The sequence below is a fragment of the Pelophylax lessonae genome (assembly GCF_965119305.1).
Source record: "Pelophylax lessonae genome assembly, chromosome: 4".
NCBI classification, from domain to species: domain Eukaryota; kingdom Metazoa; phylum Chordata; class Amphibia; order Anura; family Ranidae; genus Pelophylax; species Pelophylax lessonae.
Window position 1 is genome coordinate 222083735 of NC_138771.1, and position 25853 is coordinate 222109587.

Here is a 25853-nt window from a genome sequence, read left to right on the forward strand (position 1 = left end):
TTCTCATCACATGATAACAGCTTCATGGATATTATTTCTAAATATGTCTTAGTATATGTCTCTGCCAAGACACCTACTACTAAGTAGTAATAGTCATGCCTGTTATTTAAAATTGTTTGCCCAATAATGCACCTGGCAATGATAGCAGGCATATATAGTGAATTAGACCCCTTTACATTTTTACATTTTTTGACCATGCCATGTCCCTCTCATAAGAGCATACAAGTGCAAGAGGTTTTTGTTAATTTATTTTAGCTCTGAAAAGGAACAGGGGTTTAAACTCACTATTTAGCTTGCAAATGATTGTCTTGAAGGGAAATGCTACATGCATGCAGGGAATAAACTGCAAAACAGACAGGTTACAGGTGTCAAATGGTTAATTGATTTGGAGAGGAATCCAAGACTGCTTTCCAGTAGCATAAAGACTTCTCTCCCAACAAATGTCCATATTAGCCTGTGAGCAAAATGGGGCCACTATGAGAGAGAAAGGTTGCTAGGATATATCTTGCGATATACCTGGAAAGCCAGGTTCAACCAAAAGCAAGGGGATAGGAATATCACAGATAACGCTGAAGAAACACTTTGTGAGAGTTTTTTAAGTGTTTATTCAGCATTCTCATTGACTTGGATTATCAGCAGTTATGGTGCAAAGAAAATGCTGCATTGGACACCTTCATCATCCTATGGTGCTGGACCTTTAGTGAGCATTTATATGCATACACACAGGCGCTAGCATTATAAATGTGCTTGGCTAAGAATGGAGAGAGAGAGAAACGCTGGCTTCAGCTGCTCTCTGTAGCTGCTGCCTTGCAGTGCTGAGCTGGAAGAATTCAATAGATTGAATCAGGCTGCACTGCACTGTGGGAACTGTAGTCCAGAAGAAAGAGACTCTACTGTAATCAGAGCTTTTGAACTACTATTTCACAGAGAGAAATTGCGAGTAAGAGGGGAAAGAGCTGTATTTTCCCAGGCTGTACAGGACACAGTTTCTACTTGTTGTGAGGAAGACCGGAGAGTGCACATCGCTGTACAGTATGCATCATCACTGCTGCATATCAGGATCCAAAGCGCTGAGTTTGGGGGGGGGTGTCAACAGCCAGAGTCCCCTGTGTGCAGAGCAGAGGGTGGACTAATTGCTGTGTATGCCCGGATGGTGAGCTGAAATATCACTGGGAAAATATTGCTTGGACTGGTGGGCTGCTGCTGTGGGGATTTACTTTTTTTTTTTTGGTCAAAGCTTAATTGAATAAGCTGAAGTTAGAAGCTGATTGGCTACCATGCACAGCTGCACCAGATTTAGCACTCTCCAGTTTTAGTAAATCAACCCCATTGGGTTAATGTACCGCTTAGTCTTGCGTCTTTTTCCTGGCACTAATTCACAACCAAGTTAAAAGTATTTACACTTGTGTTCTTATAAGTGCTTGCAGCAACTTTCATTCAACCAGGTGTGTCAGAAGGGCTGAGGTTGTTCTGGGAGTCAAGGTGCATAACAGAGAACCCAAATTACCAAGTGGCTCCTGCAGGGGTAGTGATACATTAATGGCGGTCGTTGACTAAGCCCCATGTGTGGCAAAACATGTCAGGGGCCTGGATGAAGTTAGACCGAGGCTGTTCTGGGAGAGTAGTGTAACGCATAAAGGGGGAGCCAGGTGGCGTGTATCATTACCTGATCTGGATGCTGTGAGACCCTGTTACTCTGTTATATCATATTGCTTGTTTTTAACTAAATAAATGTGAGTGCATTTCCTTAAGCTTGGCTGGTATTCTCTTGTGCATTTTAACCACAATACTACACTTTTGGAGTTTGTTTCCTTTATTCTGAGGAGTTCTGTGGCGTCATCCCAGCTGGGGACGTTCTATCGTCAGAGGAGGAAGTGAGCAGAGGACCCACTATCTGGTGTACAGGATTGATTACCATTATGCTGTGTTGGCCCTTTTGAGGGTCTTGTCCTGAGGTGAACAACTTTTTCTCCTGGTGACGGAGCACACTTGTTATATGGTGGAGCACATATGGAAATATGAAGATGCACTAGAGCACTTTATGTGTGGACCGTTGGGACTTTATTTACCTAATATGTATTTATGCTTTTTTCAATGTATCAATGTTTATAGCAATTTTATAGCACAGCAGTATATTGTTACCCAATATTTATGGAAGTCACTATTTTTGTTTTTTGAATTGATTGAATTATTGATTGTTCACTATTGGGCAGTGCTATCGCAACTTTTTTCTTTTCAAATTATTAAGTGGCTCCTGGGTAGTGCTACATAAATGGAGGTCCATGACTAAGCCCCATGGGTGGCAAAACATTTCATGGGCATGGCCTGTATGGAGTTAGGCCTAGGCTGTTATTACCTATTACACACCGGCAGGGCCGGTGCTTCCACTAGGCAAACTAGGCAGCCACCTAGGGCGCATTGCCCCCTAGGAGCACAGCCAGGAGTCGGCACTCTCTCTCCATCATGAATTCTCCATCATCAATAATTATTGTGAGCTGAGGCGAGGGGCAGAGGTGGGAGGGAGAAGGGTCAGCGGAAGATGCCAGGTGTCTTGGGCAGTGGTGGAACTACCAGGCCCTGCCTTTCCATCACTGTTGGAGGGGCCCCAAAAGGCAAGAAGGGAGCCCCCCAGAGTGCTGCCTGCATGATGATCCTCTTCGGCTGGAGCTGAGTGTCCTTAACCCCAGGCAGGAAGTGACTATCTGCACTGAGCTGGTGGGCAGCTGTTTATTTCCCTGGTTCGGTATTAAGCAGGGAGAGGAGGAGAGCTGAACCTGAGCCAGAGCTCGGCACTGGATGGCGGAACCTTTACTGGGGCAGAAGCGAAGGGGCACCTTAATGGTCTGAAGAGGTTGGTGATGAAGGACGTGCGGAGCTCTCTGACTGCTGCTTTTCCCTCCCCTAGGAGCCACCGCGTGTAACAGGGGTTCGGGGTCACCAGGTGTGCCATGAGGAATTAGGGTCCCTGGGTGTGCCATGGGGGATTGGGGTCCCCAGGTGTGACACGGAGGAACATCAGGATCCCCAGGAGTGACACGGAGGAACATCAGGGTCCCCAAGTGTGACATGGAAAAACATCAGGATCTGATATAGAGGTACATCGGAGTCAGTGGGTATGACAGCATGACATGGAGTAATATTGGGGTCCCAGGGTGTGTCATGGAAAAACATCAAAGTCCCTGGGTGTGACAGGGAGGGACATTAGGGTCCCTGGGTGTGAAATGGAGGAATATGAGGGTCACTGGGTATGACAGCATAACATGGAGGAACCATCAGATTAGGGTCACTGCGTATGACATAGAGGAGTTTTTAACCCCTTCACTTTTTTTTGGGGGGGGGGGCGCAAGTAGTTGGTCTTGCCTAGGGCATAAAATAGTCTAGCACCGGCCCTGCACACGGGCTTATATGGTGTGCAGTGGCTAAGACTTGTTCTCCAAAAGAAAACGTATTATATTGCAGCTTACATAGACACATACATTGTAAAGTAAGTAGTAACGTAAACATATTTTGTAGTTGATGACACAGGTTATGTAGCTATACATAATTATGTAGAAAGGTATAATACATACAGCAAATGCTGATAAAGCAATTGAATAGCTAAATAGTTAAAGTTAGTTAAATAGCGGATTAACACTGAAAAATGTACGGTTATGCACCTAAACCTTGGTAACAATGCTACTCTCTGTACAAAAAATGAAATGGATCTGAGTAAACATCTATAGGCATATGTAGCAATACTAAAAAAAAACTGTAAGTTAAGCAGCAGCTGTTAAAGCAAACAAAATCTTAGTTATTTTGTCATAGGAGTCTGGTCCTTGGGAGTGGGAGGAGGGCTCCACCATGGAAGTTGTTGAAGCTAAATAATTTGTAAATAGAAAATCTGTGTACATATGAAGATAATACAGATATCATTAAGGAATAGTTGCATCTCAGAACAATGCAGATCCCCGGTAGAGTCTTCAATCAATAAGAGATGACTGTAGGTACACAAGAGGAGTTTTTGGGATTGTGGTGTAGGTGTTGATAGTCACAACCCATCCTTGCTCTAACTTTTCCCCATCCGAATGTGGATTTATTGCTATCAGAGCTTCTGCCCATTCATACAATACTTGAAAAGTAACTGTATATGCTTCACACAGTCTTCCTGAAGCTGTTTCTAAGCTAAAAACTGAGCAGACAGCTAAGGTTTGTATTTCTGCAATAAAAGCCACCATTTAGGAAGCACTCCTCTCAATATCAAAAGATGCTTCTTCTAAATACTCTGCTATGTGGGATTGCTGAAAACACTTCCATACCACCACTGACTACCTGAAGGAGTTGGGTTAGTTTAGCGCTAACACGGTCTCTCTTCCCTCTATATAGTATTACCTGACTTTCTCATCAGTGATATCCGGGCTACTGGAATGTACCTCTCCTTGCTTTAATATTGCCTGTAAACTATTTGAACAACCCCCTGTTTAATGAACTTTTCATATATTCATTTGTCAGGATTATTGGGGTAATTAAATAAAAGAAAAAGGGTATTTTAAAAAGCTACATGTATTCAGTCCTATATAGAGATTTTGAACAGCACAGCTTCCATCTTGTTTGAAGGTGAATGAAAGTTCGAATGTTCTTTTAAACAAGATGTCTCTTACAGAGGGTCTTATGGTTTCAACAGAAAATTCTGTTTACCTATGTAGTCATAACTAAGTGGAAAACTGACATTCTTTTAGATAAGACTCAGTCAGCCTGACGCTATACCAGATGTTAAGGGGGGTGATGTCTTCTTGATTGTCTGTATTTAACAATGGACAATAGTTCAGTGTATTCATCAGACATTTAAACTGTATTTTTAAAGATACATTATAATCATGTGTGAGAAAATATTGGCAATAATTATGTCATTATATTATGTAAAAGCTATACATATTTAGAAATGCTCTGTATACCATATTTTGGGTTTATATTCTTGCTAAATAAAAATCTTACTTAGATGAAGCTAAATACTAATTCTACTTAAATTACCTCATCTTATAAATGTTTGTGTTTAAGCTTTTATGGCCATATAAATCCTTCAATCCTAGCCTAAGAGTCTGAAGTGTATGACAGAATTCAAATAATTAATGGATCTAGTCCGGTGTTTCTCAACTCCGGTCCTCAGGGCACACTAACAGGCCAGGTTTGCAAGAAAACTGAAATACATCACAGGTGATATCATTTGCTGCTCAGTGATTGCAGTATTCTAGTCTGCATTTCCCCAAGGTAATATTTAAAATCTGGCCTGTTAGTTTGCCCTGAGGACCGGAGTTGAGAAACCCTGATCTAGTCAGAGGTCAAAAGGTTATTAGTTAATAATAATATGATTATTATTCTATATACTGGATTTAATAAGCAATACAATACTGCCCCCTTTGGCACTGCTACTAAATGCAGTCTCAGGGTAACTCAGTATTTTGCAATAAATATATATATACTGTATTAAAAATATTTCTTTATAAATGGCTTTACCAAATCCAATCCCTGCCAAGATGAGTGATGGAGATATTAGATGGACATGTGTATATTATGAGAGTATGGACAAGTGTTTATGTTGTTATCATGATTATTTTTAAATATAAAGAAATCATCATTTAATTTTAATATCCAAAATATTGGGTTATTAGGAGAGGCGTGCCAATGACCTCACCAGTTAATGGATAAGTAATCCCAACCAATGGGGATAAAGTTTCATCCTTCTGGGTTCGGCTAATGGTAATTTTACTAGTCTTTTGTTCAATACAATATAAAAAGGAGAACCCAGATGTGAGAGACACATTACATTACTGACAACATACATTACACCTACAACACACACGCTACTCACATCCATCTATATACTCATCTATACATACTCCATCTTGCTCCATCATTTATCTGAAACTTTGAAGGACGCCAAACAAAACTCCTCCCTAACTGGCCACCATTTTGAGAAGGCAGCCATCTTAAGGGCTCTGGTAACGACCATTTAAGCTAGCAGCCATCTTAAGTGTGGTAAATATTCCTTGCTGTTTATTTGATTATTATTTAATATTGTTTATTTCCTTCCTTATATGTTTTATATTGCATATTTAAGGGTAATGAGATTACAATCCCAGCCATATGACTTATAGTAGATTTTTCTCTAAAAAGCTGATTTTTGTTTTTATACATTTTTATTAATATCAGATTTAGCGCATATTTGCGATCTTAGTCTCCCGTTTTGCATAGCTTATTCTCGCTCAATCTGCAGTGGAGTGACCATCGGCTGCGCAATTCACAGACAATTGTGGTCTGATTATATAGAACACTTACCTATGGTTTATGCTATACCTGACAAAAGGTAATCTTGCTTTCATTTTTACTTTCATCACTGAGCTTCACATCACATTGCATTTCTCATTTTTAGTTTGTATTTTATGTAAAGTTATCTTTTTGTGTCATCGCAAGTCTAATCATTTATTGTGAATACATGTCTTGTGAATAAATATTTTTATATATTCCATACTGTAGACTGTACTCACTAAGATTGGTATATGCTGTTAAAAAGAAATTAATCGATTAAAAAGAACTTGTTACATATTGATTTGTGGAAATAAGTTGAGATTCTCCTGCCTTACAGATCTTTGCTTATTTACATAAATATACACTGTTATATTCAGAGCAGTATATATATTCTGACACATTGCTTCTTACAATCCCCTCATACTACCCATAAATCCCTCCTCCATCCCCCCCTTTTTTTTCTCTCCTCTTCTCTCCTTTCCCCCCCTCTATTGTCCCATCTGCCTTTCAACCCCCACTCTTCTTTCGCTTCTCTTGACCTGATCTTTTAAATATCTACACCTCTTTAACAACACTTCATCGGCCGCAGCACTAAACAGAGTAAAATACTGCTTACCCTATCTCCGGTTATAGAGTTACATGGTCTTGACAAACACCTAAATAGCCTTATACCCAGTACTATGTGTAAGTCCCCCCTTACCAAACATTGATACCCGAGTTTTTATAGTAAGAATTTTTTTAGAGTTTCATAATACTTTCAACTACCAACTTTGATATATTGGGCGTGAAGCATTACTCCCTTTGCAATAAATCACTATACTGACTAAGCAAGATCGCCCATTCTGGTGATAGTGATTCATTTTCTTCGGCTATTGGACAAGCTTCTCTTCAGCAAGTCCCGATGGATTGGATTTATAGGCTAACTCTTACCCGTCTCCTTTGAATGGGTTGTCTCCCACCCCAAGACACAGGTTGATCGAAATAGAGCTGTCTGACGGATGGGATGCTGCCCATGTTATATATATTTTGACATGCGGCCTTGTCTATTAATCTGGTTGAATTGTTACTTCGATCCTATTAATATCGTTATAGTTTTTGATGTTGACCTCCATCGAAACACTTGATTGTACATCAGGAATTGTTGTTGTTATAATAGTTTCATAGGTCGTATATTACCGTACTGGTTTTCCGATTGTATTGACTTTTTCTTATTTTATTGACTCCTTCTGAAAAACTCAATAAACTTTATGTCAGGTCACCTGTGGCCAGGTGACAACTGCACCCTGTTGGAGGCAGGGGCGCAGCGCAAGGTAGTGAACCCTATAGCAGACTGCTGCGGATGGACCGGAACGTGAACCCAAGATTCCCCAGGGCGCGGAGTCTAAGACCCAGCAGGTGTTCACCAGTGCCTCTAGTGGTGAGGATGGACTTCGCTGCAACTGGGCCCAGGTCGCGGCCCCTGGGGTCCCCCAGGTCACGCTCCGTAGGGAGTGAAGGGAAGCAGCCACTCAGGACACACAGAATGGTGATGGGTAAGCCGAGGTCGGGGTAACAGGCAGACAAGGGTAGTCAAGGTACAGGCCAAAGGTCAGGGTAACAGGCAAGCAGGAATAGTCAGAGGCAAGCCAAAGTCGGTACACAGAGGAGTAGTTACAAGCACACGGCAAACAGGAAACAGGAAACTAATACTGTTGAACAGCAAGGCAGGCCTGCAGTGCGCTGGTTAATATAGGCTTCCTGTGATGACCTGGGCGGGGCAGGAACAGGAAGTAGAGATGATAAAAGCAGCCAGAAGGAAGGGTCTGGCCCTTAATGCAGACATGAGGAACAGGTAAGCCACCAGACATTATTGCATATCCATGACACTTTATTGCAGAAAAAAAAGCCACAGTTTAAATAATTTTAAGGCCTGTTTGCTGCTCTTGTCTGTCAACTTCTATCAACAACACTGGTAGTAGTGTACTGACTATGCTGACAGCTTTCCTGCTACCTGTCCTTGATCTGGGAATATATGTTAGCATCAATTACACTACTGTCCCAGGTGACACTTTCAGTTGCCAGGGGTCCCTATGAAAATTATGCTATGGGGCCTCATGATCTGTAGTTATTCCCTTGGTCCTAGGGTAGTAAAAGAAAAGGTTACCCTACGTATTTCTCAAAGACTGCAGACAGGACAAGTTGATATGAGCTGCACATAGAGAAAACATGTTACCTTCTGCTAATAAGGGTTCTTTACAGGCACAATCAATAATGGAGTCTTAAAAAATTCCCAGATAATTTTATGAAACAATGTAATGCACAGGGATACCTGTCAAATGCTTGTATGGATATATTTTGATCTAGCACGTTAATGTGACAGGCCTCAGCAAGCAACTGCTTGCTGATCATATACTGTACATATACAGCGGCAAGGTGGTTCTCCTGTGCAAAATCACGTACCTGTACATGATCCTGCACTTCCAGGTCTGGGGTGCGTACGTGCACCGCCAGCAACCTGCTCCCACTGTGATTGAACACATCGGGAGCCAATGAGCGGGTCTTGATGTCCGCCCGGACCCGCCAATCATTCTGGAGAGAGCAAAACGGAGGTCTGCCTATGTAAACAAGGCAGATCACCGTTCTGTGAGTAGGAAACACAGATCTCTGCCTTCCACAATACATGAACCTCCCCTACAGGTAATAAGCACTCCCTAAGCACACAGTTCACCCTTTTATCGCCCCTGATGTTAACCCCTTCCCAGCCAGTGTCATTAGTACAGTGACAGTGCATATTTTTAGCACTGATCACTGTATTAGTGTCATTGGTCCCCAAAAAAGTGTCAAAAGTGTCACTGATTTGTCAGCTGCACTGCCGCAGTCCCTCTATAAGTCGCCGCCATTACAGGTAAAAAAAAATTAAAAATAAATATAAGTTCCATAAATATATCCCATAGTTTGTAGGCGCTATAACTTTTGCGCAAACCAATTAAAATACGTTTATTGGCATTTTTTTTAACCAAAAATATGTAGCAGAATATTGGCCTAAATTGATGAAGAAATTTGATGTTTTCCATTTTTTTTATTGGATATGTTTTATAGCAGAAAGTAAAAAATATTGTTTTTTTTTGTCAGCCTTTTTTGCTTATAGCGCAAAAATAAAAAACGCAGAGGTGATCAAAAACCATCAAAATAAATCTCTAATTGTGAGAAAAAAAGAACATATATTTTATTTGGGTACAGCGTCGCACAACCACGCAATTGTCAGTTAAAGTACCACAGTGCTGTATCGCAAAAAATGGCCTGGTCATGAGGGGGGTAAACCTTTCAGTGAAGAAGTGGTTAAAACTACAGCAGTTGTGAGAGTTATGACATTGCAAGTTGTATCTAAAGCCATTCACATATACACTCGTGTACACAGTTCAAAAGTCAGAAACAACCTCACTGTTCAGTAAATAATTTGTAGCTGCATGTTTCAAGAAGTCTTATTTTAGAACATATCTACCACTTTTGTGTACAATGTAAGATGTCAAGTATATTTAATCTCACACATGCATTGTGCTACAATGGAATGCTGTTTATATTTAGTGTATAATTTCAGTCACATCTCTCGAGGAATCTGCTGTATGGAGGTTGTCCAAAAACTGACAAAAATATACAGGTAGCCTCTAAAAGTGATTGTAAAATCTTGTTTTTTTTTTGTGCATAAATAACAAACATGTTATATTTACCTGCTCTGTGAAGTGGTTTTGCACAGGGCAGCCCAGGTCCTCCTCTTCTCAGGTCCCTTTTCAGTGTTCCTGGCCCCTCCCTCCTGTTGAGTGCCCTCACAGCAGGCAGCTTGCTATGGGGGCAACCGAGCCAAGCTACAGCTCCCTGTGTCCATTCAGACACAAAGCCACGACCCGGTCCTGGCCCCTCTCTCTCCTCATTGGCTCACTGAATTTGATTGACAGCAGTGCTGCCATCTCAGCCAATGAGGAGGGAGAGTCTTGGGCAGCCAAGATACTCCTACAACATTGCTGGGTAGAGACGGGGTTTAGGAAAGTATTAGGGGGGCTGAGGGGGGCTGCTGCACACAGAAAGCTTTTTAACTTAATGTCTAATGTATCTTAATGCAAACTTTCTGCCTTTACAACCACTTTAACTACTTTTTATTTATTGTTGCAAATATTTATCTTATATACATGGCCATGGTATAACAAAATCCCCTACCCCTCTTCAACCTATGTACATGTAGAAAATCAATAAAAAGCAATATACAATTTTGCACAAGAAAACCTAAGTAGTACACTCTGAACTCCTACCTGAAACAGGAAATACTGGAGCTGGAGGGCTGGAAATGACCCGTGGTGATGTGCTATCCTCCAAGTAAAAGTGGGCAGTCTGAAAGCATTTCCTGAAATATTATAAGCACGTAGTTATATAAATGCTGTGTAGACTGCAATAAAATCTAAGAAATCAAAACAGAGAACTACAATTCTGAATAAGCTTGTACTAGTAAGCTGACATGCAAAATGGTTTTGCCCATTTATAAATGAGTCCTAAATTAATACAAACATTATTATCATAGTTCGTTTTTTTAAATTACAATGATGGCTCAGGTTTATAAATGATAATGAGGGAATTACTCTATTACTTTTTACCTCATTCTAATGACATATCTCTTAGCCTAAGAAAATTATAAAATATTAGAATAAATTATTCAACTTTACGATAATATTAAAACTTTGTAAAAATGTATTTTGTTTCTTTAGTCTACTTGGACACACTTTGAAACGGGATCTTCCATCAATGGGGATGGCTTTTCAGCTTTTACGTGCTTTAATAAACTTGAGACTGAATTTTTTTTTTTTTCAGCCATGCATTGAATCCATGTTTAACGTAATCATCCAATCATGTTCTGGCATTCCAATGTGAATAATTGGGCTTGATTTGAACATAGGTTTACTGACTAAAATAAAAAGAATATGCATTTAATAAATAATTCTCTACATGCAGTCTTCTAAAATATCTGCCTTCTACAGTATTCTGCTATCACCATGAAAGCAGGAATTATTAGGAGGGGATATGGTCATTGTCCCCTAACTTTTGTGATGTATGACACAGAAGGTGGTTTTAGAAAGAGAGGTATACTACTCCTTCACTGTCTGTGCACTGCACTGTCACTGGAGATCTTAAATTTAGATGACCTGTTTTAAAAAAATTGCAGCGATGGCTGGCAGGATAAAATGGCTTGACTGTGTCCTTTTCACCCAAAGCTCCTGAACACAATGTGTGATATTATTGCACATAGTACATAACATAAGAATATAGAGGATGTATTTAGGTTGATATAATCATTTATTAATTTTAAAAAGTTATGTATATGTATTGTATATATTATATTCTCTTCAAAGTCCCATGGGCCTTTACTTTCTGTCTGTGTATACATATTTGGGGACTGAGACACACTTGGACTCTACATATATCAGCTTGGTTTCCTTGTTTTGTATATATTACATGTAATATGAAAATTGGGGCTCTACCGTAATCTTTATTTTTATTAGTTTTTTTACCATGAACAAAAAAACAGTTTGTATCTTTATATCAATGTACTGAAGGTATTAATGAATGCATAACTTCATGTCATTATTATCTTTTATACTCTATTTGGTGACCATCATTCACATTGCTAATTAATTGCCATGGCAATAGATATCTGAATCCGGGTACTGGGGTTTACTGGGTTTATTGCCCAAAATAAACTACAACCCAGAAACGGTCCATTGGGTATCCCTGTGTTGTGCAATGTGAACATGCTGTGGCAAGCAGAAAAAAATAATAATCATTGAGAAATGGAGAGTTAATACAGCTCAGACTCTCAGGCAGCCGGAGCTCAAATATATTAAATTAGGCCCATTGATTTTGTCTATTATGTAAAACATTTATTTAAAGTGAACTGTTGATAAATAGTAGCTTACTTTTTTAGCTTGTACTCCATTATGTTGTCTGTGTCCCACTGGGGAGATTTCCTTCCACTTCCTGTCCTAGAGACATTACAGGAAGTGAAAAAATCTCTTCAAAGGGGAAAATAAGGCAAAACATTCTCAGTGCTCACCCTGAACCTGGGGAATGAAGAAATGCTTGTACATGCAACAGTGAGGAGGCAAGCTCTAGGCCTTCCTCTTCAAATTACTGACACTAAAACACTGTTTTAGGTATTAAAAATAATATGGCAGAAGATTTACCAGTTACATTTGCCATATTAGAAAATATGGTATTACAATTAGTAGTTTTGGTAGGGAGCCCCATGAGTCACTTCTTCAAGGTTCCTACCCTCCTAAAACCCTTCATCAGCTAAAGCCCTTTTGCCAGTTCACCAAAAAAAAAAAAGTTTGTAAATCTATCTAACCATCAGGAAGTGGTGGGTACTTTGCACAAAAAACTCCCATGCAGGGACCTACGCCTGGGCATCGAGTTTTCAGGAAGCCTGAAATTCATTAGTGTCCAGCTCCAGATATTTGGGGCCCCCCTTTTAGTCGATTTTCTAATGCTGAAGGGAATTTGGAGTGGTGCTGCATGGCAATAGAGTACAAACTCCCTACCTACTTGCAATAAGGTACCTTTCTGCATGTCTGATATGCTCTGATAGCACTTTTTTTTTCACATGGAACTAAATATATAATAACACAGGAACAACATTCAGAACAACAGGGTTGATTACCTAAAGGAAAAAAAGCAGTTCACTTTGCAAGGGAAATCTCTCTTAGTTTAGTGATTGAATTGAAGCTCTGCTGATTTCCATCATCCACTCACGTGCAAGCCGAACTACATTTCTTTTTTTTTTTTTCCCTGAAAGTGATTGAGTATTCTTTGCAAAGTGTATTTTCACCAAACTCACTAAACTGTAGACAACGTCCCTTGCAAATTGAACAGCTTATTTACCATTAGTATACCAATCCCAATACAGGCAGTCCCCGGGTAAGAAAAACAAGATATGGTCTGTAGGTTTGTCCATAAGTTGAATTTGTTTGTAGGTCGGAACAGGTACACTTTTTAAGTTTAGCTCCAGCCAAAAAAATTATTTTTACACTTTTTGGATAGCATAGGGAAGGGTTAACACCCCTGTATCATTTGTTTTGCTGTCTGTAACCCTGTTCAGAAGATTTCATCTCACTTTCCGTCTCTATGACAATTGGATTTTGAACATTTTGGGGTGTTGAATAAGCAAGGATTGGTGATAAAGTTAAAGTGGAGACACCTTTTTCCCATGATAACTCTAAGGGTCCTTTCACGCGGGCAGTCCGTATGTCCGTTTTTCCTCCCATCCGTTTGCGGATGAAAAACGGACATGTCAATGTATGTCAATGACCATCCGCTGACATCCAATTTGCGTACTTTCCGTTCAGTTCCGTTTTTTGGAACGAAAGAGAACCCTATTTTTCTTCCGTTTAAAAAAACGGAACGGACGCAAAAACGGATGTCAGCGGTGTCATCCGCTGACATCCGCAATTCCATTGACATACATTATCTCTGTTTATCATCCGCAAATGTATGGGATGATACACGGACATACAGAATGGACACTCCAAAGTGTCATCCATGTCTGTTTAAAAAAAAAAAAAAAAGTGCCTGAGCGGATGAAAAAAAACGGACCGTGGCATGTGAAAGGACCCTTACAGGAGTGAATTTCCCTTCCTAGGGGTAGATGTAATCTCATTTCCGGTTGTCTCTCTCCGTTTGTAAGTAGGAGTCCTTTGTAAGTCGGATGTTTGAAACCCAGGACCGCCTGTAGGTCAAAGTGTGTCTCTATAGAGAAAAATTGTAACCTTTAAATAAAAAAAAATATATTTTCTACATCAGATTGGTGTATGCAGTGTAAGTAAAGATTTTTAGTCAATGTGTAGTGATTGTAACTTTTACTTGGCTATAAAGAAAATATATAGTACATTAAACACCATTCCATAGTGATGAAAATAGTCCATTATAGATGTTGCCAAATGTAAGTTGATTAGGTGAATTTGCACTTGACCCTTCTTAGCAAATGTGCTATATAAATTGGATAAAATATTTGATGATGAATGTGCAGCAAATGTGCAATGAATGTGTGGTGAATGTGACATTCACTGAATTATGAAAAAAATGTGGGGGATGAAAAAAACAAACATTTATTTTACATTGTATCTTGTAGCTAATAAACTGCTCTCCTGTTTAACGTAAGTATTTCCTTGATCAAAACATCCAATTACTAATGTAATCATAACATAAACATTTCCCTTCTATCTTCATTTCCTGAATACCCATTAAAAGTATGAAATAGTTTGATCTGCCATGTTCAATTAAACATCATTCCATGAGCTGCTCATGGATGAAGCTATGTACATAATCCCTGTCAATTAGGATGCAACTATATAAACTCAATGTACAACATCTGGTTTTGCAATTCTTGTAGGCAGGTAATTCCATCTGTTTGGTAGAAGAGGTGAACAACATCAGGCTTATGTGTTAAGTGTGAATTACTAATTATCACTTGATTAAAATGATGAATGTGCTGACTGCTGGAAACACACAGATATACAGTAGTGCCCATCAATCAATAATGTAAAATAATACCAAATCTGCATATATCAAAAACTCAAGAGTAATTGGGACTGATGATGCATGTGTGAAAAGTCGAAGTGTCTGCAAAGACTTTGCTCACATCAAGGTTTACCAACAACTTTGAGTTTTTGATTATGTTATCAAAACCATATGATATATTATTCTGCTTGGTTGGACCTGAGGCAAAAAAGAAAAATGCTAAAAACTTGTTTTTTTGTTGGACTCTAGCATTATAAAACAGCAGAACTTTAATTCACATCTTCATGCACATCTTGAAATATTTTAGTGCAAGCACAGCTGCCATTTTACGTTTTCTGCTGCATTTTTAATGGCTGAAAATTGTGTTAATGCTAAAAAATAAAATAAAATAAATAAATAAAATAAAGCATGATCCAATTCCGTCCGATCCCCTAGGAGGCAATGGGATATTCCCTGCATCCATTACTCCTGGCATTATTACCTCTAAAAAGTATCGAGTTATATTTTGTGCATTTAGGAATGCATCCAGCTTTTTTTTAAAACCTATCTACTGAGGTGGCCAGAACTACTTCTTGAGGGAGTCTATTCCACATTTTCACAGCTCTTACTGTGACAAAGCCTTTCTTTATGTGAAGTTGAAATCTTTTTTCCTTCAGATGTAAAGATTAACTCTACACTAAGTTCACTATATGGACCACTTGTGTATTTATACATGTTGATCATATCCCCCGTTACTCACCTCTTCTCAGGAGAGAATAAATTCAGTTCCTCTAATCTTTCCTTATAGGTGAACTCCTCCATGCCTCTTATCAGTTTGGTTGACCTTCTCTGCACTTTCTCCAGTTTTCTGATATCCTTTTTGTGAACTGATGCCACAAACTGAACTGCATATTCCAGATGAGGTCTTACTATTGATTTGCATAGGGGCAAAATTATGTCTCTCTCTCTGGAGTCTATACTATTTTTAAATCAAGAAAACTATTTTGCTAGCTTTGGAAACTGTAGCTTGGCATTGCATGCTATTATTAAAGGATAAGTCCACCTTTGGAACATTTAACATGTTCCACCCGTATTTAGGGTGAAGCATGTAACATGTTCTAGCTCCTGTCTCCTCTCGCCCTGATTCCTCCTCCCTGTGACAGTGGGCAGGGGATCTTCTCCCCACACTCACTGTCAGAATTTGAAAACATAGTGGCAGTGCATGGGCTCCACCCACACGGACGCATTATTTATTCACAGAGTTTTGTTAATGAATGAATTACAATTACCTTTTTAGAAACAAACAGTACAGCGCACATAACTAAAAACTTTGTTAAAAATAATTGTTAGCATTGATTCATCAAGAGCAATCCAAAGCTAAGTAAAATATGCCATGACATAGTCCATAAATGACAGAAGATTCCACGTGTTTATTATCAAATCCAACGGCACCCAGAGTGACTAGATCCATCACCAACACGCAGATTGCTTGCTCACCTCATATGGATGAACCCTAAACCAACAGGATGGTCAATACACACTTGTTCCCACTTCAGGGGATAAACACTTAAGGAGTACCAGAGATCCCGATGCTCACATAGATCATGATCATAAATGAAAGATAAGAGAATCTAAGTGCTCTCCGTTAGGTTAAAAAAGCCCAATCTTTAATGAAGGTAAAACACTTACAAATGTTTATCTTGATATCCAGCAAATAAAACACACATGGTGCTGATCCCGGGTTGGCCTTTCAGGATAGCAGCAGGTGAAGTCACAAGCCATGGCTCCTCCTCCTGTACGTGTTACGTTCTACAGGACTTCGCAGATGAAGATAAACGTTTGTAAGTTTTTTACTTTTATTAAAAATTTGACTTTTTTACCTAACAGAGAGCACTTAGGTTCTCTAATCTTTCACATATGATCATGATCTATGTGAGCATCGGGATCCTTGGTACTGCTCAAGTTTTTATCCCCCGTTAACATAGTTTTTATTTATTTGTGCTGCACTGTTTGTTCCTAAAATTGTATTGTGGAGCTATGTGAAATTACCCTTCAGTGTTCAGCTTGCAATACCTCTTATTCTATCTTGCACTTTAGGTAATTGTTTGTGCTGAATACCATTATAGAATTACAACTACCGTTATCATGCACAGTCGATGGCTTGTAGTTCTCAATGAACTGCACCAGTGCTGGTGAGTGTCCCTGTAGTTCATTGATTCTTCCTGCCATTCAATAACTGTCTGCTCCTACAAGATATGAGCAGACAGCTGTACTAAGAGTATGCAGGATCCTGGCATTGCACCTGCAATCTGATGATCACGGGTGCAATGCCTGAAAGGCTGCAGAGTAAAAAAAAAAAAAATAAATAAATTAACATTTTGTTACCTGTAAAAAGATGTGCATTTGTTATTTTTTTTGTAAAAGGGGAACTTATCCTTTAAAGCTGAACCCTGGGAAATTTATTTTTCCTGCTTGTTTTTGTCTGGGGGATTGAAGAACCAAGACATACTCACCTAATTCTCTGATCCTCCCAGTGCAAAAACAGCCCCTGAGGCTCCTGCCCCCCACCCCGCCATTTAGACTGGCTCTGGACGTAAAGAAGTCAGGAGCTCCATTTTTTAAGGATCGAGTAAATATAGGATCTGTGTCTATAGACAAAACGATCATTTAACACATGCAGTGAGGGCCAAGCCCCACTACATGAAAAAAAAAAAATACCGGAATTAGGCTTTAAATCTATGATTTACGCGAACACCCAGATCCTTCTGCACCATTGACTCCCGCAGCTGTTCTCTTCCTAGTATGTATAATGCATGCATGTTTTTAGCCCCCAAGAGCATACCTTTACATTTATCCACAGTAAATCGCATTTGCCACATATTTGCCCAATTAAATAGTGCATTGAGGTCGTCTTGTAAGTTGGAGACATACTGTAAGGACATAATTCTACTGCATAGCTTGGTGTCATCTGCAAATACTGAAATGGTACTTTTAATCCCAAACCCTATATCATTTATGAATATGTTAAAAAGTAATGGTCCCAACACTGAACCTTGGGGTACAACACTAATAACCTTAGACTATTCTTGAAGAATTTATCATTAATCACTACTCTCTCAATATAGTCTTTTCTATCCATTTACAAATGGAATTTTCCAAGCCTGTAGACTTTAATTAACACATTAGCCGTGTGTGAGGAACTTTGTCAAACGCTTTGACAAAATCCTAGTATCTAGTCCTTAGTGAGGGAAAGGAAGTGGCAGCACTCTGATCCAGTTCTATTAATGTAGTCTGGTAGCTTCCTGATAGGAGAAAGAAGAGTCATGATCTTATCAGTGTGCTACTCTCCCTTATTTGTCCAAAAATAGACAGGGGCAGATTCTAGAGCAGTCTCTATGATTATCTGCAGTGCAGTTTGAAGACAGATCTCAAAGAGTTCAGAACCTGCCTGCCCTATCTGGTAGGGCTTTAGGGTAGCAGTACAAAAAAGGTAACATTGCAAGTCCAGTGCTAATTTTCCACTTTCCTCAACTACCAAGTAGGGGGTGACTGGATGAACAGAATTACAAATCTTTAGCAAGTAAGACATTTCACATAGATGAAGCTCAATTCTATATTTAGCTGCTTGCCTGAAACTCAGATTGATTTCTACTTGCAGTGCATATGTATATGTATGTTGTCTAACATATACAGGCTTTATAAAATATTGTTTACAACATATTAACACTTTTTATTTAAAGCTTATACATACATACATACATAGGAAAGAAACCAGAATACTTACCGCCAGTATATTAGAATACCAACAAGAACCACAAGACAAATAAAGGTCAAGGATGACACGATCACAAGTGGTATAATTGTCTTCTCTCGTGATTCCAGACCTTCTGCTAGACCAACACGAGACTCATGGCTACTATTACTTGCCTCTGTAGTCAGAGAAAATGGAAATCATCCATATTTATATAGTAGCAAAAATACATTGTTAAACGTTTGTGTGTAGGTAGATTTTTCAAGCAGTGAAAATACTTATCTTTCTAGAAGTAAAGTAACAATTTTATTGAATGTTCTCACTCCTCTATTAATTACTCTTAATTTAAAGATGTTTGATTGGTATCTAATTTTTTTCATGTCAGGACAATAGGGAGTATAGGATTTTGTGATTGTGTTTTCTACTTACCTTCTTCTACAGACATAACAGAAATCCATTCACTTTAAAATATTTTGTTATTTACTATGCTTCCATACTATGCTAGTATGAGAAATATTTTATAATATGTCATTTAAATGGGGTGGTGAAAATATTGGCTTATGGATTTTATCATAAATAGGCACCTCAACAAAACTTTGCTCTCTCATTTTTTTCTACCACTGTTTCTCCTATTTCTCTTGTGTTGCTATAAGCCATTTCAGAGCAAGACAGCTCAATTGTCATGCCTTTTAGAAGGCTTTTTTCCCCTGCATATTAGCATCAATCCCCTATATTTAAATTTCCAGTGTATATTTATTTAAAATTAGAATACATACTGTATATATAAGATATACATTGCTATTTTTGTTTTGGCTATTTGCATAAGCCAGTTGTACTTTGAGTATTCAAAAATTGTAATGTGAGATGAAAACTATAAGATGCTTTTAGATATGCCTTCCTATCCTATGTTCTGGCTCTATGAGACAACCTTTTTAATGGGATTAAGCCTGCTGTCATGCTGTTTTTGTGACATATATACTGCAATCATGCAAGCCAAAACTAGGACTCTTGTTAGTTTTAAACCCACCCAATTTGTAACCGTATTTACTATAAACACCCTGTTACACCTTGATGATACCCAGTTTTGGGAAAGTCCCAGCCCCAGATGTTTTCATTTTGGACTATTGGCAAGTATATTTCAAGCTCACCCAAGCAGTTAGAATGTACCTTGTAGCCCAACACTGGTCAAAATCTTCATTGTCTATGTTTATAAAACAATATTTTTGTTTGAGACAGAGCACAAAGGGGGTTAAAACTCTGTCAGGATTTTATTGCCCCCTGTGTCCATATTGGGCAGGATTCCCCTTACTTTCTATCAGGAAAAAAAGTGATAGGAAATCCCTCCACCGGGTACACAAATAAAATCAACATTTTCAGTAGTGCAAGGAAGTGATAGAGCTTCTTACTATGTCTTTATTGCTGTCTAGGGCTTGGAAGTGTCAGAATGGAAAGATACTTATATGCTGACACCTCCATGTAGTGACAAGGAAAGGGTCTCACATTTCTGCATCCTCATCCTAAATCACCCCCTTGCCTCAGAACCATTGAAACCCACCAAATGTCCAAATTCAATAACACTTTTCAAATAGCGGAATACACTGCAACCCTCTAAAACAAGGTTTTTCAGGTGGGTGGTCTCTCAGAAAGAAGATCAACACATGTTAAAAAAGAATCCAATTTTTAAAAATCCTTCACACATAGTATGAGAAATGTTACAGAACACCAACCCCATTAAATATATTTTCAAACAATGATATCTCTACCCCACATTGTCATTATGATTCCAGTTTATTGGCTACTTAATATTTATAAAATCCACAGACAAGAACTCAATGCATTTTAGCCAAATGGGCTTCTTCAGGGGAAAAGGGGGTTCTGATTAATTCTCAATTCAAAGTAAGGCTGCTCAAGGCCGCTAGGACCATGCTGGCCATGTATAGAAGATAAAACAGAGGAGAGGTCACAGGAAATTTGGGTGGAAAATTAAAACCCTCATGGGATGCTTATGATGACATCCTTCTTCAGGATTTGTTCAATCAACTTGTTTGCAACCATCAAATGATTTCTCTGACCATTAAGACTACTGTGGCCAGGACGATATTTATTACAAGTTTAATCACAGCTGTTATGGGCAGGTTTACTTTGAGAACATATCACCCCTTTTTCCCCAGGTGAAGCCAGTTTGGGGTTCTTGTCTGTGGATTAACATTGATATTAAGTCATCATGTAGTCTGCACCATATTGACAATGTGAGGTAGAAACATCATTGTTTAGAAATATATTTGGCGGGGTTGATATTTTGTAACATTTCTTACTCTATGTGTGAAGGTTTTTTAAAAATTGGGGTATGTACCCATTTAATTTTCTAGATTTTTGTAATAAAGGAGATTATTTTTAACACATGTTGATTTTCTTTCAGAGAGACCACCCACCTGAAAATCCTCATTTTAGAGTGTTGCGGTGTGTTCGGCTATTTGAAAAGCGCATCCTCATCCTAACCAACAATAGGACTTTTGTCCACCATCATTTACATTTTCTACTTGGACTAAAGTCCTTTTTCAGAAAATCTAGAGCTTGTATCTATAAAACAACATATAAGTACATCTACCAACTTTCTCGAATAAACTGCATTTCTTCATTTATGTAAAACTGTAATTATTCTGAGCAGAATTGGGTTAAAGAAAGAAAAGCTTATTGCTTTACACAACATGCTGCATCAGAGTCAAGAGTAAAAGACTACCCTATTCAAACAGAATCACAATGTAAGTTAGTTTGAAAAACAAACACTGGTCTAAAACATGCATGCATTCATTACTATTCTGCATAAATATCATACTTATATATGATATTAATTTATTAGTCCATGCAAATCATGCTTATACAACATGCTATGGCAATCAATATATGGTGTTATACTGCACACTGCTTCTAAAATGAATGGCTATGTGCACCCATTTAAGCTGTGCAGGCATTTCATTCATTTTGAGTAAGAGTTTATTCACAATCACATCATCTCCCACAACTCTTTTCCATTATTGTAAAACTAGGGAGATGGAGACAAGGGAGATATGTCAATCCAAGCTGTTCTTGTGTTTTCCTTTTCTTTTTGTATTATATATATGTATATACTGTACATATATATATATATATATATATATATATATATATATATATATATATACATATATATATATTATACAATATTATACAATGTATAATCCAATGAATAAAAGGGATGAAGCCCCCAGTCTTTCTGCTTCATTTTATTTAAAGTTTCAACAGTTTTGGGCAACGTTGCACTTCCTGAAGTTCACCAGAGCTTGCAGAAGGACAGTGTTGCCTGAAACTGTTGGACTTTTGAATAAAAAGAAGCAGATAGACCACCGCTCCATCCCCTTTAACTTTGCTTCTAAATTTGAAGGGTTGTCTTTAGACTTCTCTGGTGTATTAATATATGCCATAACCCAAAACTATGTTTATATTTAGAATCTATCTGAGGGAACTATGGGCCAATATCTCACCTCTATTTTGGTCAAAACATTTTTTTTTTTTTTTTGCTGTGATAAAAAGCCATATGAAAACTACAAGCGCACATAAGGTGATAGACATAAAGTGGATAAGATACAGACAATGATCTTTACACATCTGGACATATTTCACATATTGATGGTCTTAATGGTGGGCATGATGTGGAGAGTGCATGCAGTTATCTGAAAAGTCTATTTTCACGAAAGCGATCATGTATGAGACTGAGGACATGCAGTGATATCTAAACACCAACTCTACATGTCATGGAACACAGCCATAAACTGTACATGTATGAAAATGACGCACCTTGATTAGAAAACTCTTCATGGCATCAGAAAATAGGATGTGATTCATGGGGCATGTGTGGTTTGGGAAAGAAAGGAGATCATAACTGTTCCTTTTTGACAGTGTAAGCTACTTTATAACTTACATGTAGATTTTTTTATATAAGGGCTTTTCTCTATTTATTTCAGTATGATTAAAGTGAAATTAAGGCAGCATGGTAAGCTAATTATAGGGCCAAGGTGAATGGGAACTATCAATTCCAGGAAAATGTTAATTTCCTTTTGTTTAAACTGTGTTTGTATTTATTGACCATGTACATTTGAATAAGGATTTGCTCATTGAGAATTAATCATTTCTGTAGTACTTAGGGTAATGGCCGGCTGAATAGTATTGGTGTTATAAAGCGTTTGGATTTATGTTGTTTGCTTTGTTTCAAAAGAATGCCTATACTGCAGTGTACTTTAATGCTAGAAAATAGTAATTTTCAAAGAAAATCTGTATTGAAAGGAATATTGGTGCATGTCATTGCTGACCACCATCTGCATACTAGCTCTGGGCCAGTGACTCAGAAACAAGGGAAAATTAGCATGACAACCACACGAATAGCATTTTCAGAGGGTAGGGCAGCAGCGGTAGCCTACATACTTCTCTCAGCACATGTTTCCTTTAAAGGGTACAGTTTGTAGTTCCTAATTCTATTTTCCAGTATGTTGGGCATCATGTCTTTCTGTATACAAGTTTCTTAAGTTTCCTACCTGGAAACTTCCTGTTGTGGGATGACAATTCTAACCAGCTACCTATCAATTAGCAACAGAGCTGTCAGCCTGCCACGTGCATATCTTCAGTTGGCTGTTGGGCTGTCTGGCAAGTCTACAGGAGGCTAAATGTGAAGCTGTGTCTAGTGATGTCAACCTGCAACAGGCAGGATCTCTTAGCACAAAACAATATTTGTATTTTTGAAAATAATACACATTGAAGCGATGATGCCAAAGATATTAAAAAACAGATTTAGTGTTACATACACTTTAACAAAAAAAACTGACCATTGATACAGTTTCCATAATATGTTATTTAATAGTTGCTCTGTCAACGAATAGTCTATTCAAACACCTTTTTTAAAGTGATTTTCTCTGAAGCATTAACACATATGTTTGCCAGCTGCATCCTGTTTAAAGAATGGCAAAAATAGTAAAAAAACAAAAAATGCTTGACAAAACATATGGGATAATATGATGGAGGTTCTTTGTATGGCTGGAATTGTTATTATGGTGTGGTAAATGATATGGTGAACAATAAAAATATTTGTATTTTTATATAAATTTGTAATTCTTGAGTACTGCAAAAATCCACCTAATCTTGGCCCCCTTTTTTAACTTTTTCCCCCTTTTTATGATGTAATGATTATGGGATGTGATACCAATATTTAGGGCTCAAACCATTTTGAATTAGATTCATGGGAATTTGTGTCGAATGCTAGGGGTTTGTCTATCTGTATAATTATCTATCCAAGAGGCAACACTAATTTAAAAAATGATTAAGAATAATTAACTGTTATACGTTTTAGAATTATAAAGTTTACTCATTTTTAGAGGCAAGTATTTTTTTAAGAGGAAATTCCCAGGCTCATTTAACTAAGGAAAAAAGGAAATGATCTCTTACCTGACTAATACAGCGTATTGCCATTGGTCATTAGTACCAGTGCTCGGAAAACAGGACAATACAATGTTTTAAGTTTAAGCTCCAAGCTTCATAAATTTGATAGGACTCAAAAATAAAATGTGTTCCCTGAGCCCAATATTATTCTAGTGTCAGTATCCCCACCAAAAAAAAAAACCCCTTCCTATTAATTTTTATATTGTTTCTGTGTCCTTTTTTTCTTTAATAAAGTGGTTGTAAACCCTTACATATACCCACTGAAGTGACTAACCCCAAGTGATGCAAAGAGATGAAACAATTCCTTCTACATAAATTTTACCTGTTTATCTACAGCCCTTTCAATGTGACCCCAGAGGGAATTGGCACCCCCCCCCATCTTGTACAGTGTCATAGGGGAACATACACAGCTGAGGCTGTCATTCGCCTGCTGTGTGCTGGAGAACGGTCAGGGTCATCTCCCAGCATGGATAAGACAGATAAACTGCTAATTACTAATTAGGCCTCAAGCACACTGGACGTTTTTACAGCTGCTGTTTTTGGCGTCAGACGTTTTTTCTGCAGCCAGTAAACTCCCCAGCAGGTTATCCTATGTGTCCATGCACACATAGGCTGTTATTAGCAGTTTTTGACAGGGGCGTTTTCTGGCTGGAAAAAACCCATAACTAGTGGGTTTTAAGAGGCGTTTTCAGCTGTAAAAACGGCCTAACTCTGATAAAAGTTTAAAAATGCAGAAAAACGCCAAAAAAAAACGCTGAAAAACTTGGCTATTCGGCATTTATCAACGTTTTTGAGCCATACGTTTTTGTGTGAGTATAGTTTTGCTAAAAAAAAAAACTAAAAAACTTTGAAAACTCCTTCTACAGCTACAACTTTCTACTGATGTTTTGATAACCTCCAGGGTGCATGAGGCCATTTTTTTTTTAAAGTAGTAGCATACTCTCTTGGTTTATAATTTAAAGCAAACCCAGGAGGTGAAATGGATTTTAAGTTGCATGGTTCCTACACCATCTAGTCAGTCAAGCAAATATTTTTTCCCCAGTTCAAAAAAGCACAAGTAATATGCATTATATTTAATGAAGGGCTGTACTTGAAGAGGGTGTTAACTAGTGCATTAGGGAAAACCATAAAGTACGCTCATCAATGGATATCAGCGCCAGATTAAAAAATACAAATAAAAGGAAGCAAGTAATAAGGTAATATATTAGCACATTTCCCTGCTGTCCCTGAAAAAGGATGTCACATGAACTAGTTGGCCCAGATAGTAAAACCCTGAGCCAAGGCAATTAGATTTCAATTGATCATATTGCTTATGTTCGCACACTGTGTACCAGAACATTTGATCACACAGATGTTTTCATGGTGGGGGGCATGTCTGTGCAGAGATCTGCAATGTCTTTGTGCATAAAAATATTTCAGGTCCTTCTGTCAAAATTGCTTACTGCTACTATGTGCTTGTGCATACTATGTATGACCATTCCATTCTTTGGAAATGTATATATTTACATCACTGTTCTTCAGCGGTCACTGTGTATAAAATGACAACGTTCCGTATACATCAAGACCTTTTTTTCTGTTTTGCCTATACTGAAAAAATGTATCTAACTGATCTAAGATGCAAGACTTTCTTTTGAAAGTCAAAGGCTGAGGCTCACTAACAGAAAAAACTTATACATGTGTATAAACCAATATGGATATGGTGTAGGCATGTTGAATACCATAGAATGCAATATGCCAGCTGCATCATGGACACAATAGAACTTCTGTTAAAAAAAAAACCCAAAAAAATACTAAACAGGCTTCCCACCTATGGGTTACGGAAATTCCTTTTTTTTTG

The 25853-nt window shown here is 38.2% G+C and overlaps 1 protein-coding gene across 5 annotated transcripts in view; it reads right to left on the bottom strand.

The window, feature by feature from the left end:
* Positions 1–25853, bottom strand: part of PTPRZ1 (protein tyrosine phosphatase receptor type Z1) — a 343724-nt gene that overhangs the window by 74612 nt on the left and 243259 nt on the right. For 3 of the 5 annotated variants that reach the window (XM_082256065.1, XM_082256064.1, XM_082256063.1), the window contains 2 exons: positions 18584–18728; positions 10566–10657 (listed from right to left, as the gene is read on the bottom strand). In XM_082256065.1, the coding sequence (XP_082112191.1) occupies positions 10566–10657; positions 18584–18728 (237 nt within the window). Of the gene's footprint in view, positions 1–10565; positions 10658–18583; positions 18729–22384; positions 22400–25853 lie in introns of all 5 variants that reach the window. The other 2 variants (XM_082256061.1, XM_082256062.1) reach the window with 1 other exon arrangement.